Source organism: Phoxinus phoxinus (genome assembly GCF_949152265.1).
Source record: "Phoxinus phoxinus genome assembly, chromosome: 4".
Lineage (NCBI taxonomy): Eukaryota > Metazoa > Chordata > Actinopteri > Cypriniformes > Leuciscidae > Phoxinus > Phoxinus phoxinus.
Genome location: NC_136879.1, coordinates 12,458,956 through 12,475,997, shown reverse-complemented (window position 1 = coordinate 12,475,997; position 17,042 = coordinate 12,458,956). Strand labels below are relative to the sequence as shown.

The 17,042-nt window shown below is 38.6% G+C and overlaps 4 protein-coding genes across 4 annotated transcripts in view; all 4 read left to right on the top strand.

Annotated features, from left to right (window-relative positions):
* cldnj (claudin j) overlaps positions 1-17,042 on the top strand; it is a 35,079-nt gene that overhangs the window by 2,338 nt on the left and 15,699 nt on the right. The gene's annotated exons all lie outside the window — the stretch shown is intronic.
* Positions 6,217-7,036, top strand: LOC306997784 (claudin-4-like). The gene has a single exon (XM_079611265.1). It carries the CDS (start codon positions 6,277-6,279, stop codon positions 6,904-6,906), a length of 630 nt encoding a protein of 209 aa, XP_079467391.1. The 5' UTR covers positions 6,217-6,276; the 3' UTR covers positions 6,907-7,036.
* Positions 8,148-9,084, top strand: cldnf (claudin f). The gene has a single exon (XM_079611259.1). The coding sequence runs from the start codon at positions 8,211-8,213 to the stop codon at positions 8,946-8,948; it is 738 nt and encodes a 245-aa protein (XP_079467385.1). The 5' UTR covers positions 8,148-8,210; the 3' UTR covers positions 8,949-9,084.
* On the top strand, positions 10,018-11,547 carry LOC306997783 (claudin-4-like). The gene has a single exon (XM_079611264.1). The coding sequence runs from the start codon at positions 10,114-10,116 to the stop codon at positions 10,744-10,746; it is 633 nt and encodes a 210-aa protein (XP_079467390.1). The 5' UTR covers positions 10,018-10,113; the 3' UTR covers positions 10,747-11,547.

Here is a 17,042-nt window from a genome sequence, read left to right as displayed (position 1 = left end):
CAAAGCAGCTTTACAGAGATAACAGGATAATAGTAAACCGTGATGTCATCGTCCCGCTCAGTTCAGTTCTTGTTTAACAGATCAATATTATTGTTGAATATTCAATTAAATGTTAAATTATGTACAGTATGGTTGCTCAACTGATAATTTTTTTTAGACAGGTATGAAACTAAACTGAATCAATACTGAGACTTGAGCTGAATAATGACACTATTGGCTGATAGAGCTGCTTTAGCAGAATGTGAAATCTGGATTATATAAAGCGCTTTAGAAATAAAGTTGAGTTTCTGTATGTACGTATATATATATATATATATATATATATACACATACATACATACATACATACATACTTACACATATATATACACACACAGAAATATATATATATTTACACTATAAACGGAGATGTAAGGGGTTAAATATTTTCTTTCTTTCTCAAAACACTGAGTTTTGATTTATAAGTGAACAATTTATGCATAAGTGTTTTCACACATGATAATTGGGTGTAGGTAATTGGGAAATGATTGTACAATTTAAATGGCAGTCTTTCCCAGATGAAACCAAAGAGCTGTTAGTTTTGAGTGTCTAAAGTAGATGTCGCCTGAGTATTAATCACCAGCACCTGCACGCCATCTGCTCATCACCACACTTATAGCACAACTCACTCTGCTACTTTATCTGGTCTCGTACATGAGTAAGGACTCACCTCATTGTCTTCTCCTACGTCCATGCATCATTGGCAGAGTGTCTTCATCTCCTTCGTTGTCATTCTGCAGTCACTTACCTCTCTTCCCGCACCGGTGTGTGTGTGCTTCCACCATCCTCTTCCAACCTCTTCAACCGTCTAAACAGAAAGACTGTCAGTATCTCCGTTCATCTTTACGTTTACCTTTAAAGGTTCACAATACTGCTATTTGCTTCATAGTCAATAAACCTGTTTCTCACCTCCACCATTACTGTTTGGAGTCTCTGTTCTGTAACAGAAGAGAACTGTATTTAGAGTTTTGCAAAAAGTTTGTTTTACAATTGCAACTTGAGTGTGAAGCACATAATGTGCTTGTAGTTTTAGAGACTTTTAGTGTCTAGCAATTTTATAAACTGTATGACAAATAATAGTTGTGTAATGTCTGATTAAATATCCAAATATGTACTGTATACGTTTCAGCTTATTTAAGTGTTTTTTTACTGTAATGAAGTTCCAGAAGTTTTAAGAATGGTATCATTTTTGTCTGGAAATTAAAAAACGGAAATGTTTTGTAGCTGTTGATCTATTGAATGTCTACACAGAAAACTGACTTTCAAAAATAAATCTTCCCTGAGTATGGAAGCTTATGCGTAGCAAATTTAAAATGTAATATGCAAAATGACAATGCAAAATGACAATGCAATATGTAAAATGACAATGCATTTCTGTATTTAAAGGGGTCATGACATGAGAAACCAAATTTGCCTTGATCTTTTGGTATATAATAGGTCTTTGTACCATTAAAACGTCCTGCAAGTTTCATAGCTTAAGACGTCCTCCCCATTATAAACGAATCATTTATTTAATCAAGCTCTAAATACAGCTCGTTCTGGATCCATGGTAAGAAGTGACGTCACGGTACGAAGTGACGTACCAGCGTTTGCATAATGACCGCCTCCAGGCACAAGACAACTACGCTTTAAGCGCAAGGCAACTACGCTCATTTCGTACCATTGTCGCGCCCGCGCGCCTCACAAGTGTTCAGTCGACGGACAGCGAGTCGGTCTGTGTACAGGGAAATTACGATGCCACGCAGATGTGCTGTTCCTGGCTGTGGACAAACAACATCTATGAATACGCTGCGAAAGATCCAGACGTCAGGGAAAAATGGATGCACTTTATTTTTTGCGGACGTCCCAGTCACGGCAGTGTTAATTTAAGCGTTTGTTCTATACATTTGAAGGATGACTGTTTTGATAACAAATCCCAAAATGATGCTGGCTTTGACAGAAAACTGTTGCTCAAAGATAAGTCCGTGCCGACTATTCTGGGCTCAACAACGACGACGCAAACTGTAAGTAATGTATTTAAAACTTTAAACTACTTTTTAAATACGCGGAATCCGCAAATGTTCTGGCTGGGGGCGTTAATAATTGATGCATAGGCACTGACGTTAGCCAATCATAACAGTGGGCGTTAACACTGAACTCTTAAAGGGGAAACACCCCCAAAACAGACTGTTTGAATCAGAGGATGAGAAACAGGGTGGGAAAAGGTCATAAAACACTACATTTTAAAAGTTTTTTGTAAAAAAAACTATAGTAATACTATAATTGCACCTAAGGGAACATAATAATAAAATAAAAAAAAACATGTCATGACCCCTTTAAATGTTTAAATGCCATTTCATACACTAGTTTTAATATGTAAATTAAATACATATTTTAACGCTTTAAATGTTGCACAATTAAAATGCATACAGAAATGAGTAGATCTGTTTAACATGTTCAAGCAAAAACTGAAGCAAAATTGTAAATGTTGTTTAAAAAAAAATTGCATTTACACAAGACACTTGCGATTGCATTTCTATTAAGTGTCCCGCAGTGAATGTAGCAAAATTCAATGTGCAATTTGAAAATGCATTCTGAGCCGACGTGCCCACCCCGCCCTGTCAATCACTCTCTGAAGTTGGCCCCGCCCCCAACCCAATGCAAAACGTCGGCAAAATAGGCTCAATCGTTTTTACTTCGTTTGTGCTGTAATTTTTGTTTGTTTATTTGTGCTGCTTCTGTTTTTTAGATAGTAAAATAATATTTATAGGTCATTCTGATATCACCCAGCCCGCCACATGCTCCAAATAAAATACCGTCTCGTTCGGTTTGTGCCGGTTTTGTTTGTGCTGCTTCAGTTTTGGAAATATTAGACTGAATTATAGACTATGACGTCACCAGCCCCCGACCTGCTTCACATTCACCCAAAATAGTCTCCATATGTTTGTGCTAATTTACGCCGATAATGGTTTATTTTGTGCTGCTTCGGTTTCTTAAATATTAAAATAATATTTATTGGTCATTCTGAGGTCACTCAGTCCGCCTACCTGCTCCACATTCACCCAAATAGTCATGTTTGTTTGTGCGATCGCTTGTGCCGGTTAAAGTTTCGTGTGCTGCTTCGTTGTTTAAAGGGGTGGTAAAGTATAATTTGTGAGTGATTGACAGGGCGGGACGGGCACGTGTCCCAAATTGCACAATGAATTTTGCTACATTCACTGCGGGACACTTAATGGAAATGCAATCGCAAGTGTCTTAACTGTGAGTGTAAATAAAATTAAGAAAAAATTACATTTAAATTACAATTTTGCTACAGTTTTTGCTTGAACATGCTAAACAGATAAACATTTCCGTAATACATTTTAATTTTGTAACTTTTAAAGCGTTAAAATATGTATTCAATTTACATATTAAAACTAGTGTATGAAATGACAAATGTAAATTATATTATTTTATTTTATTTTACACCAAACGTTGCACAAAGGATTTAAATTAAAATACAGAAATGCATTGCCATTTTATATATTGCATTGTCATTTTGCATATTACATTTCAAATTGAAATTTGCTACCCATAAGCTTCCATACCCTGAGAAGTAAATGTAGTAAAGGTTGTTGCAACTAACCCCAGTCTCCTGTGTCTAACCTGGAGCAGATAAAAAAATAAAAAAAATCTCAAATATTGTTTCAACATATCCAAATAGTTATGGCATCCTTGGTGGGATATCCACACTCTGAAAATGCTGGGTTGTTTCAACCCACGTTTGGGTCAAATATAGCAACCCGATCACACTAAATGCGTCTCTATAACACTCAGTGTGTTTATAGTGTAATTTATACGCGAAAATTAGTTTTTACGTGCATAGGATACGCATGGGTTGGTTAGTGTAGGTTTAGTAGTGGTGTGGGGTGCATGTGTATTACACGCCTGAAGTGCGTATCAAATGCATGAGAAAAATGTGTATCATGCACATAAACTAATTTTCGCGTATAAATTGCACGATAAACACACTGTGTGCTATAAAGACGCATTTACATGAGAACAGGCTGAATATAGACAAACCCAACCATTTAGAAGTTTTAATCAAAATTTTAAACCCAACGGTTGGGTTTGTCCATATTTGGCCCAAACATGGTGTAACGAAGATTAGTTGTTATGAGAGGGAGGCGGGAACTGGCGAACGTTTAACAAACTTTGGTAATAATAAAATAAATAAACACAAAATGAAAGTAAAGGTGGCAGCCCCTCACGGACGTCTGCCCCACAAACATAATAAAATATAAACAAAACAATGTAAAGTCCAGGCCTGGTCCTCTCTCGTCCTTCACTGTCGTCGCTCCTCCTGTTATGCTTCCGCAGCTCCGCCGTGAGAGATACGAGACCGGTGCGTCACGCAGGTGCTGCTCATCAGTAATAACGTTGAAACAACCCTGCATTGAGAGTGCAGTTATTATCATGTATATAACTCATTTTAAAATGGTTTGTCCCTGTTACAATCATGGTTAGGGTACAGGAATTTATGGTTAGCGTGCACTTTGTATAATTTCTTGCAATTTTGTTTGTTGTATCATCTACCTATATCATAAAAATGGTAAAGAAAAACATTAAATATTTCGGTAACACTTTACAATACGAGTGCACTAATATGCATTAATTCATGCTTAACTAATGCACAGATAATCATGTGTTAATGTATGACTCATGAAGAACTAAACCATTAATTAATGATTACTGCATCAGCAACTAAGATTCTATATGATTAATAGATTAAGTAATATGTGAATTATGATTAAATGTTTTAAATTAAATAATTAATCATTATTAATTAAATGTGTCATAATGTATTAATTTCTTAATAACATATTGTATTAACTAATAGTGTAAATTAATACATTAATTACCACAATTGGTCAAAGCAATGTACTTCAACTTCCAGTTGTCTGCTTTAATTAATCATTAACTAATGATTTGCAAATGTATCATTATGTTATGACTTTACTTGTTGAGGCACACGACTATTAACTCATTGTTAAGTAATATGTTATTTATGGGTTTTGACAGTTGCACATGCAGTGAATGTATGTCAGAGAATGTGTTTTAAGGATGTGTAAGTTGGGCTGCACACAGATATCAGCACACCAGAATCTGAACTCCTGACCGCTGTTACACTGGACATGACAGACCATTGCAAGTCCATTTGTCCTTCGTACCGGAAGTAGTGCAAGAGCTCGGAGTACATCAGGAATAGAGTGTGTCATCAGTTTACTGTCGGGGTTTTGTCATGTAGCGTCGCGCCGCCTCCAGTGTAGTATCACTGACTATAATGGGTACTATTGTCTTTGTCCAGTCTAGACACAGTGTTATGAAATAGCAGAGCCCGGCTGCATGTTCTCAGTGAACCACGACCTCAAGCTTAACCTGACACACTCCTGTCCATGAACAACAGGCACTGATGCGGCAGTTCATCGGACTCAGTGAAATCTTGGTTGTAGATGCTGGAAATTGAAATTATGACTTAGTGTGGATGTCAAAACCAAAACCCATAAATGAAATATTACTTAACAGTTAGTTAATAGTCGTGTGCCTCAAGTAAAGTCATAACATAATGATACGTTTGCAAATCATTAGCTAATGAATAATAAAAGCAGACAATTCGAAGTTGAAGTACATTGCTTCAACCCACTGTGGTAATTAACACATTCATTTACACTATTAGTTAATACGATATGTTATTAAGGAATTAATACATTATGACACATTTAATTAATAACATTTCATATATTACTTAATATATTAATAATTTAGAATCTTTTTTAGTTGCTGATGCAGTAATCATTAATGAATGGTTTAGTTCTTCATGAGTCATACATTAACACATGATTATCTGTGCATTAGTTAAGCATGAATTAATGCATATTAGTGCACCCGTATTACCAATATTTCTAACCATAATCACTCATCTAAAGGCCATATCTTTTCACAGAAGCTTTTATGTCAGTGCAAGGTCATTTTGAAAAATTATTTTTTAACTGACCTTGAAGGATCTCAAAGTGTTGCTGTGCTTTGTCAGTTTCTCTTGTTTTGTGTTTATGGTGTAAGCAGCCGAATGAGAAGTCATAGGGGCTCTCCAGAAATCATCAACTCTGGACAACCAAACTCCGCCTTTTCACACTTTTCCTATAAAGAGCAAAAGCATGTGTGGTTTGCACACTTTTGGCTACGTTATCACTGTAAAGGCAGGCCAGTGATTTAAAAAACATGGTCTCCCAAGGACTTCAGATTATGGGCATGGTCACAGCCATGCTAGGTTGGCTGGGGGTCATTATTGTGTGTGCTCTGCCCCAGTGGAGGGTGTCTGCATTTATTGGAGCCAACATTGTTACAGCACAGATCATCTGGGAGGGCATGTGGATGAACTGTGTGGTGCAGAGCACTGGACAAATGCAGTGTAAAGTCTATGACTCCATGCTGGCCCTCAGCTCAGACCTTCAAGCCGGCCGGGCCATGATCATCATCTCCATTTTGACCGGACTCTTGGGAATCATCATTTCTATGGCTGGTGGGAAGTGCACCAACTGTATTGAAGACCCAGGGTCTAAAGCAAAGGCGTGCATCATTGCAGGGATTCTCTTCATTGTCTCTGGACTTCTTTGTCTGATCCCAGTTTCATGGTCAGCAAACACGATCATACAGAACTTCTATAATCCGTTGGTGATAGAGGCCCAGCGGAGAGAGTTGGGTGCAGCTCTGTATGTCGGCTGGGGATCTGCTGGGTTGCTCCTGCTAGGAGGAGGAATACTTTGTTGGAGCTGCCCACCAAAGCAAGAACGCATCTACAACCCCAAGTTCTCCGCTGTGAGGTCCAGTTCAACAAGAGAATTTGTCTGAGATGCAGAACCCATATGACTGGCCTTAAAATGCACGCTAGTAACTGCAGATCTAATTACTGTATGTCAACAATTCATCTGTAGAATTACTTGAGACATTTTTTTACATTTAATAGTGTAACATTTTCTATCTCCCTTGTATATACTAGTATATACTATACTAAATGTATAGCTTAAATATCTATTAATATGCTTTAATGTATAGCAAGTCCCTTGGATAAAAGTGTTGGCCAAATGCTTAAATGTATGTATTACAGCTTTTATGGATGGGAATATATATAGGTTTATTTAAAATACTTATAATACCTTTTGTATTGTTCTGTAATTTGTCATGTGTATTGTGTATTTTTGTCATAATGTACTAGCATCAATAAATAACATTGTATCCCAAGTCTTCAGACTGTGATGGTATTAATTAAAGCATATACCGTATAGTTCATACAAGTTTAAAAACTCTTGGGCAACAGCACACTTCCAATATACTTTCACAATATTTTCTCAAATTTGTTTTTAAAAATAAATAATACGTTTAAATCTGATGGCAAATTCTGAATCCTAATCATCAAAACGTCCGAATTTTTCTCTCTTGGCTTTGTGTAACTAGCATATGGATGAATGCACTGGCCTCTTTTATATACAATATTTTCATGTTTCACATTCATTGGAGTGGCATTGCTCTTTGAAACAGTTGCAACTGCATATTATTAGTGAGATCGCAGTGATGGAAACTCAAGGCTTGGGATCTTCTTTAAGGACTAATGGGTCCAAATTATAGACACTCTGTTAAGATCCTTTAGAAGGCACTTAAAATAAGTCTTATGCTATAACTTTGTAATCCAAAATAAAGTGTAAACATTCTAAAAACTAGCGGTTACCTTTTCTGAAAACACTGCTTTAGCTCAAGTTGTTAATTTATGCTACTGATTGTAATACTGTAATAATATACAGTTTTTACAGCATTTCACCTCTTTCAACTATAAATGTAATTTAAAATCATGTGTTAAACACTATTTGTTCATTTGTAATTAATTTCCACTCATCTGAGAGAATCTTCATATCTTTGACACAAGAGAGACAAGACTGAAATGGTTTTAAAGGCATCTGTGCCAAAAGCATTTCTGAATGCGTCTTCGCGGAATGGCTTGCATATTTTAAGAATCTTGCTTGGGAATCTTGTTCAGCAGGATTAAAACAAACAGCTCTGCAAGACTCCTCCCAAATGAGGATCTGTGTCAAACTTCCTGCTTGTTCCTCAGACACTCATGGATTACCAGACCAACAGCTGCTTTTGACTGTGACAACACCATGGGAAGGATTGCTAAAGAGGTTTCGGGCCAGATCCTGTGCTTCATTGGTTTTGTTGGCATATGTGTCTGTTGTGGCATCCCATTGTGGCGTGTCACTTCGTACATCGGTGCCAACATTGTCACGGGCCAGATTGTCTGGGACGGCTTGTGGATGAACTGTGTAATCCAGAGCACAGGACAGATGCAGTGTAAAATCCAAGACTCAATAATGCGACTGACCCAGGACTTGCAAGCGGCACGTGCACTGACCGTCATCTCAATAGTGATCGGCGCCGTTGGAATGTTACTGACGTTTGTGGGTGGCCAGTGCAGTAGCTGTCTGAAGAAAGAGTCCTCCATGGCTAAAGTGCTGATCCTGGGAGGCATCCTCTGTATTGTAGCTGGAATCGCATGTCTTATTCCGGTCTGCTGGTCGTCAGCTGTCACCATCTCAGATTTCCAGAATATTCTCACAATCGAGACACAAAAGAGGGAGCTTGGGGCATCCATATACATTGGCTGGGGCGCCTCAGCGTGTCTTCTGTTTGGAGGGATCATTCTGTGTACTTCCTGTCCACCGAGAGAAGATATGTATCCAAATTACCCAGGCATGTACCCCTACCAAGGACCTATGTATGGGCCTCCTGGAGCTTACATGCCTGCCAACACATATGCACCTAATGTAGCATATTCTGGAAGTTACGTTCCTAACAAACCATATCCACCCGCAGGTTACTCAACTGGACAATATCTTTAGCTAATGGAACATTATTTTGACTGACACCTTCTAAAACTGTGCTCCTCAATTTTTTAAAATGCAATCTGTACTTACTTTCAGTGTTTGATTGAATAAAATGTATATATCCAACAACAACTCTAATTAGCGACTTGTTTGCAATGTCTTATTCTTTGCTAGCCTGTGAATGATGATTTGGAAAAACTTGTTTGTCCACTTTCTCCACTCATCCCAGTTGTTCTACAGGTACAGCTACAGACTTTCTAATGCTAAAAGGCATATGAATACATGTATGTTTCAACACAGTATGTACAATTTGTGAGTACTATTGTGTTGTTCATTTTCTGTAAATCAAGCATTTTCTGATGTTTTTTTGTTTTGTTATAAAATCTATAAATGTGATTGCGTCTCCACAGGGGAATGTTTTTACAATGAATATAGCTTTGGATTTGTATAAATTATCTTGTCAATAAATATATTTCTGAAATATTACAAATGATTTCATATTGTCATTTCTACATTTATCCTTTGTTAGTTGATTAATTGAAACTTGAGCAATAAACCTTTTTCGCTCAGCTGCCAACCAGTTAAAAATGAGAAAATATGATTAAAATACCCCTGTAATTTTTGGAAAAAGCATTGATGTAATTGTATTGTGAATTCTACTTGGAAAGTACCAGGGATTCTGCCACAAAACATGAAATAAACGCATATGGACAGTGTAGCATTGGTTTAGTTTTTAACAGTAGTATAAAAAGAAAGCTAACCAAAATATGATCATATCATATGAAATATGATATGAAAGCCTTTAATTCATCCGGCTATCAAAACACTTAGCTCTATTTTTAGCTTATTTTTTGCTTTGAGTCTCAACAAGGCTTATGGTTAATACCTACCCAATCCTTCCGGTTGATGACTTGCCTCATTTGTATTCGTGACATGGCCATTGTTCAGTGCCTTGCCAATGGGAATCTCATCGAAACTACCGACAGTATCAACATTCCCTTCTGAGGAATCTGGTCAGGCTTGAAAATTGACCCATGCTTGGTTTCAGGTCCATCTAACTTGGACTCCTCCCTTCATCTGAGAAAATCTTAAAACTGTGAAGGGAGGAACAGAAATCATTTCTACGATCAAGAGAGGAGCGAACACTTTCAAGCCAACGAAGCCAAGCTAACGAGAAAAAATGGTGTCTATGTGCCGACAGATCCTGGGCATGTCCCTAGGAATTATTGGTTTCATCGGAGCTATTGTGATTTGTGCCCTTCCTATGTGGAAGGTGACAGCATTCATCGGAGCCAATATTGTGACTGCGCAGACAGTCTGGGAAGGCTTGTGGATGAACTGTGTGGTACAAAGCACAGGACAAATGCAGTGCAAAATCTACGACTCCCTCTTGGCTTTACCTCAGGACTTGCAGGCTGCTCGGGCACTTGTGATCATCGCCATCATTGTGAGCATCTTTGGGATCATCCTGGGAATTGCTGGTGGAAAATGTACCAGCTTTGTCGAGGATGAAAGCTCAAAGGTGAAGGTGGCTATTGCTAGTGGTGTAATCTTCATCATCGCTGGAGTGCTGGTTCTGGTCCCCGTCTGTTGGTCCGCTAACACCATCATCAGGGATTTCTACAACCCCTTGCTCACAGATGCCCAAAGAAGGGAGATGGGACCTTCTATCTACATGGGATTTGGTGCAGCTGCACTGCTGATCCTGGGAGGAGGTATAATGTGTAGCTCCTGCCCACCGAAGGAGGACAACAACTACGGCATCAAGTACTCTCAGCCACGGTCCGTTGCCACCAGCAAAGCCTACGTCTGAAAGAGATCAAGCACACAGACTTTTTACTGGCAAAGACTCTCTTTCCCCCGTAAAACCTCTTTATTCCCAGCTGTGGATATTTTTTTTCTCAAGGAGAAACAGTTGAAGAACAATGTCTGGTATGACATATAGTTTATTTACTGAGGTTTTGTGCTGTGGTTATACAGATCACTGGAAGAGAAAGATGTGCATGTGTAATGTGACGAGGGGAATCCAACTCAGGGAAGCAACAGAGATCTGTTTTTCATAAACAAGCCATTCTTGCAATTTATGTTTAATATGACAATAGTAATAGTTTTAATAATCAGAAAGTCTAAGATATCTAATTGTTAATAAAATACAATGTTTATGGTTTTGTAAAATGTGTGATAACCTTCTTATCAAGTTTTTTTTAGTTGCATAAATTAGCATTTTTTGCACAAAGATGTCTTGATCATTAAATTTGTCTTGTTATTAAAATAAATGCTTCTGTAAAACAACTTATTGATACTGCATTGACATTATTTCATAATAATACTTTGACTATATATTCTCACGAAACATTACAGATCAGATCATGCTGGCCTCTGACAGGTGACTGAACTGCTGAAAACGTCTCAGGTTACGTATGTATTCCCTGAGAGGGAACGAGACGCTGCGTTCCCACCGCGTCTCAACGCAGCTCGAGTTCCCTTGAAAGGGAACTCAACAGAGATGTTGGCTAAGATCTCCTCTAAAACAGTTTGAGCTGTTAATTTTGCTGTTAAAAAATCTAAAATTTTCTGTGAAAGAAAACAATAAACAGCATGTTTAGTCTTTTTCCAATTCATTTGAAGAAATTAAGCAAAAAGTATTGTTTCTTACATAACATGAACTCAATGAAAAAGCAATTTTTATTAGGTGAATAGATATTATATGGTATTCTATCACTTTGTTGTGCACCAGGCATTTGCATCAGCAAATCAGCAGGCTGTCTTACTAATCTGGTGGAATAGTGCATTTATTGTGTTTTAAAACATTATTTATTTTATGGCAATAATACAGCTATGTTAACACTTTAACATATGATTAGGGCCTGAACACTGAAGGGGCAGGGCATAGAAGCCTGAACCAGAGGCACTAAAGCCCTGTAGTTTTTGGGTTATTTTTTCACTATTATTATTATTATTATTATATATTTTTTCCCCTTTAGAGAATTTGCTCGTTTTTGAGGCCTTTGCCATACATGAAACTTTGCAGACACATCACACCTGTGAAAATGTTTTAAGTTATGTAATGCTTGGACTTTGGGGTGGTTGAGGGGCTCTATATCACCCCCAAATGCAGGCTGTGGTCAGGATGAAGTTTCTCCAATATGCACGAAATTTGGTATGGTCATTGATGACATCATATAGGACAATGTTCACTTGGTTTTATCTAACTCCGCCCAACAGGAAGTCAGCCATCCTGGATGGAATGTGGGAGCTTTAAATTTTCCCACACTGTTTTGATGGTCTTACCATGGCTAAAATATCATGAAAGTTAACAGATACATTTGTCTTAGGACATCTTTTGTTTTGATACTGCAATTCAGGAGACCCGTCCCTCATTGGCTCCACAGCACCCTCTAGTTCGAAATTGCATTATGGTCCCTTTGGAATAGGCAAAATTTTTACTAAACTAAACTAAAAACTCGTAGAAGCTTAGCAACATTTAGCAATTCTTTGGTCATTTGTTTTGGGTGTAGCCAGTGGAAGCATAACAGCGCTATAATTCGGCGCACTTACCCACGAGGCTATCAGCGCCGACAACACAAACAGTCTTTACTGGTAAATTACCAGCAAATAACCGGTAAGAGATCATGTGTGAACAGGACCTTTTCAAAAATACAGATAAATTGGTTCCAGCAATGTACCAGTAAGGCAAGTTGTAACATTACCAGTAAATTACAGGTAATGTGCTAAGTGTGAACGCGGAATGAAGATTACTGGTATGATCACGTATGAGGTTTGCACTGATTTAATAAAGCAGACTTCTTTAATCAGCGCATTCTGACCTCATACGTGATCATACCGGTAATCTTCATTCCGCGTTCACACAGAGCCACCGGGCCAATTGTCACCTTTATTTATATAGAGCTTTTTACAATACAGATTGTTTGCAAAGCAGCTTTACAGTGATAACAGTAAAATAATGCAACAAAGTTTGTTTCTGCTGTACAGCAGATCCAGAAGAAAGAAGTTTCATAGTAGGGATGCGCCGATCCGATATTTGTATCAGGTATCGGGGTCGATACTGAATAAAATTCTAGATCGGGTATCGGCGATAATTGCCCCGATCTGCTAGTCGATATAAACGTTTATGGAGATGCCGGCGCTTTAAGGATTTCGCGCCGCCGCTGTGCGCACTGCGTGACATCATAGCAACGTGCACTGTACGCAGTAGAGATGCGCGGATGGGCTATTATTTCATCCGCAACCGCATCACAAAACTCATCATCCGTCCGCCATCCATCCGCACCAACGTTTTTGACCAATTTTCAAAACCGCACCCGCCCGCTATCTGCTGATTGGGCGATGCTGGGCGCTGCTGATGACAGCCACGAGACTAGAAAGCTCTTACCTCAGAATATCAGCAGTGAACTCCGTCTCCGATCGGCGCACAGGGACAAAAATAAACTAATAGCCTAAATTAAACGCACTTCGGCAAACCTGACCTTATCTGATAGGCATTAGTTAAAATCTCCCGGAATCTAGAGCGAGCGCGCCCGCGAGATAGAGACTGTGCTCCAAACCGCGTAGCGCGTGCACGGCAGAAAGGGAGAGAGAGAGCAAGAGACCGCAGGTGTTTCTCAATGTCAAGGATACTTGCTTGGCAGGACGCGTCCTTCCAAGTCATTTCCTTCAGAGGCTAGGCGAGGATCCTCTTTAGGATTCGAGAGAACACGTAAATGGAACATTCTAGCAAGTGCACGTCATTGCGTCCGTTAGTGAAACCCCGCGAACTCTAACGCGAAGCGGAGGGGTCTTGAATAAACCTAAAAGGGTTGTATTCGCTGTAAAAACTGGCTCGCTATACATTCTCCCGCTTATTACATGGCTGCCTACCTAACAAAATAATCAATAATAATAAATCAATAATTTCAGACAAAATATTGATTTAAAAAGGAGTTTATTGATTTTAAAATGATTGTATTGCCTGAGTGAACAGAACTGCGTCCATAGCAACATTCTAGCTGTTAAAACACATGCAATGGTAAAATATGTGAAATGCCGGTGACGGCTAACAAGCTAACAATTGTTAATAAATATACTTGCATTTAAAAGCATATTGCCCCGTTATTGCTCCGACTCCGCTAACCTCCGACATTTTGTATTTTTTTTAAAACAAGATAGCAAAGCTGCGCGCATAGGATTGTGGGCGATTTGAGAGCGCGAAGTCTACAATTATGCACCCTTTCCTGTATATGGGATATTTTCCGAACGAAGGACTCCGCCCTTGGTTGAAATTCTGAGGATCCTCGACATTGGAACAGTCCTGCGACGGATGTCGATGACGTAGCATCCTCGAAATTCCGGCTTTCGAGGATCCTTCCTTGACATTGAGAAACGGCTTGTGTCTTTAGTACGCAGCACATTAACAAGCTAACAGCGAACAGCATGGAGCGAGCCAAAACATCTGCGATTTGGAGGTATTTCACAATAGTTATCCCAACGAGTTCCAATGCGGTTTGCAGTATATGCCAAGTGAATGTTCCGAGGGGTGGTGATAAAAAGACTGAGATTGATATGTTAAATTGTTAAACAGCATGTTAAATTTCAGTTTGTTTGTAGAGAAGCTCGTGTTTTATTTGATCTGTTTCTGTGTTGGATCTTAAATATTATCCACCAAAGCAAAGCATTGAAAAGAGCTAAATCCTGTTATTTTTAATGTCTTAAGCAGTAAAGCTATTGCTTTTTTAGTTTTTGCTAAATTTCAGCTGTTTTTTTGTGCATTAATTTTGAAGTTATATTTGCACTAACCAAACCAGGGGTGTCCAAACTTTTTTTAGTGAGGGCCAAATACAGAAAAATAAACAAAGGGCCGGGCCACACACTATATTGACACATGAATACTGCATTTTTACAACCTGGCTTGTTACTCAAGGTCTCAACATAAAAAGGAACAGGAACAAAAAGTTTAGGTTTTAAAATTTAAAATGAATAAAGAACTGTTTATTATTAAAGTAAAAAGTGTGGTATGAATTAAATACAATGTCAGTTGTGTGTGTTTGCAAAGAGTCAGGTAGGTTAATAACTGGAACTGCACTGCTCGTGCACTGGAACGACAGGCCTGCAGGTAGCACATGAAAACATGAACATGTGTAAACTGTAAGGTTTACCATATTTAGCAGGACTTGTCAGACTAATAATCTGAGGCAATTTCAAGAGACTGCTAATTCGCCTAAAGAACAATTCTCACAAATAAAAAATACTTCAAAACTAACGCACACAATTCAAAAGCGACAACGAGGAAGGTGCAGCAAGACTCGCGCAACAACCAACTCGCAGCGCTCGCCCCCGGGGGGAAACGCGTTCATGTGGCAGATCTCTGCGCGGCGCCGATGTCCGTGGTACTAGGTCAGACGCGCGCTGCTTTTAGCTTTATTGCTAACAGAGTTGAGCTCAAGCTTCTTGTGTGGGCCATATTCAATTATATTTTCAAAATTTGCCGCGGGCCGTAGTTTGGACACCCCTGAACTAAACAGTTAAAGAGATTTTGATTCTATTTATTTGTATACATTTACAATTTTCATTCCTATTTGCAGTGCAAATAGCATCCATTAAACATCCTGTGCAAATTTTGCACTTTAATTTTGAATGTCAACAAGTTTAAGCTACTGAACTTTTTATTTTATTTTGCACTTGTTGCTCTGGTGCTGGTTTAATAAATCACTAAACTTGTGAATACATTGTTTGTCATTTTGTTTTACAAGGCTAAAAAAATATTATTATTATATTATTATATTATTATTATTATTAATTATTATTATTATTATTATCTTGCAAAGAAATGCATACAGCTTATTAAGTAATTTAGCTCTTTTAACATTTTACCTTTGTATCGGATCGGTACTCGGTATCGGCCGATATTGAATTGCAGGTATCGGAATCGATATCGGAAACAAAAAAGGTGGATCGGAGCATCCCTATTTCATAGTCCAGCTTAAAGGGACAGTGTGTATGAATTACTCCCATCTAGCGGTGAAATTGTATTTTGCTTTCAAACGAATTGTGCTCTCTAGCTCTTCGCTTTTTCAATCGCGTGTACAACTACGGTAGTAGTGAGGAAAAAAAGCTTGTAATTTAGAACGTAACATTGACTTACCTGTCGAGAAGAAAGCAGGAAACTTCAGCGTCCCTTTCAAAGTCTTTATCCTTCATTAGCTCTTTCCAACTAAAGCTATCCCGATATTTACCCTCGGTTTTTGAATTCGCCGGTCACGTTTCCTTTTAAATTCAATTTTGGCATTTGTCCTGTGGCTCGGCATACGTATATGATCCTGAATTATGAAGTACCTGCACTGCACGTGCAACCATTCAAATTTTCCGGGGCAGTGACACGCATGACGCCTCTCTCCTTGTCCGTCTCTGCTGGTTTCAGTCACGTTACGCTGGCTCTGGATGAAAGCGCGTTGTGGAAACGCGTTGAGGTAGCCTAGTGCTTTTTGTCCCTCTCTGCTATTATAGTTTTTCAAGATGGCGGAACGACATGGAAGCCTCCGTGGAGTTACCCGTCCCATGTAAATAAAGATAAGAAATTCTTCACGTACGAGGATAAGTCGGATCATTGGGTTCTCCTCTGTCCGACGAACAAATAGTGTATGATTATGATTCAGGCAGTATTTCAGGTCAGAAGTCAGATTGGATCAGAAATTGGATCAGATATCAGTTGGATACTATTATGCACGTCTTGTGTTTTTAAGAGCAAAAACACGTTCTGTTTGATCATCCCCTTATGCATTTCACTGAGACGTCAAAAAATGTTTTCAAATTGAACAGATATTGAAACTAAAGCACTTTTCCTCATGCGGGCGGATGAAGACAACGGCACAACGTTTAAAGATCACTTCCGATGGCTGACATCACAGAATTGACCAGTATTTTGGTATTATGTGTGAATGGTCTCTTACCGGTAAAAAGCCAGAAAACCAGTCATTCTGGTAATTCTATGGTAATTTACCAGGATTGCTGTGTGAAAGGGGCTATTGTCCTCAACATTACAACTGGCAGAGGGAAGTAGGATATTCGAAAAAAAGTCACCAAGCTTTGCACATATCATATCAAGCCAGACAACTT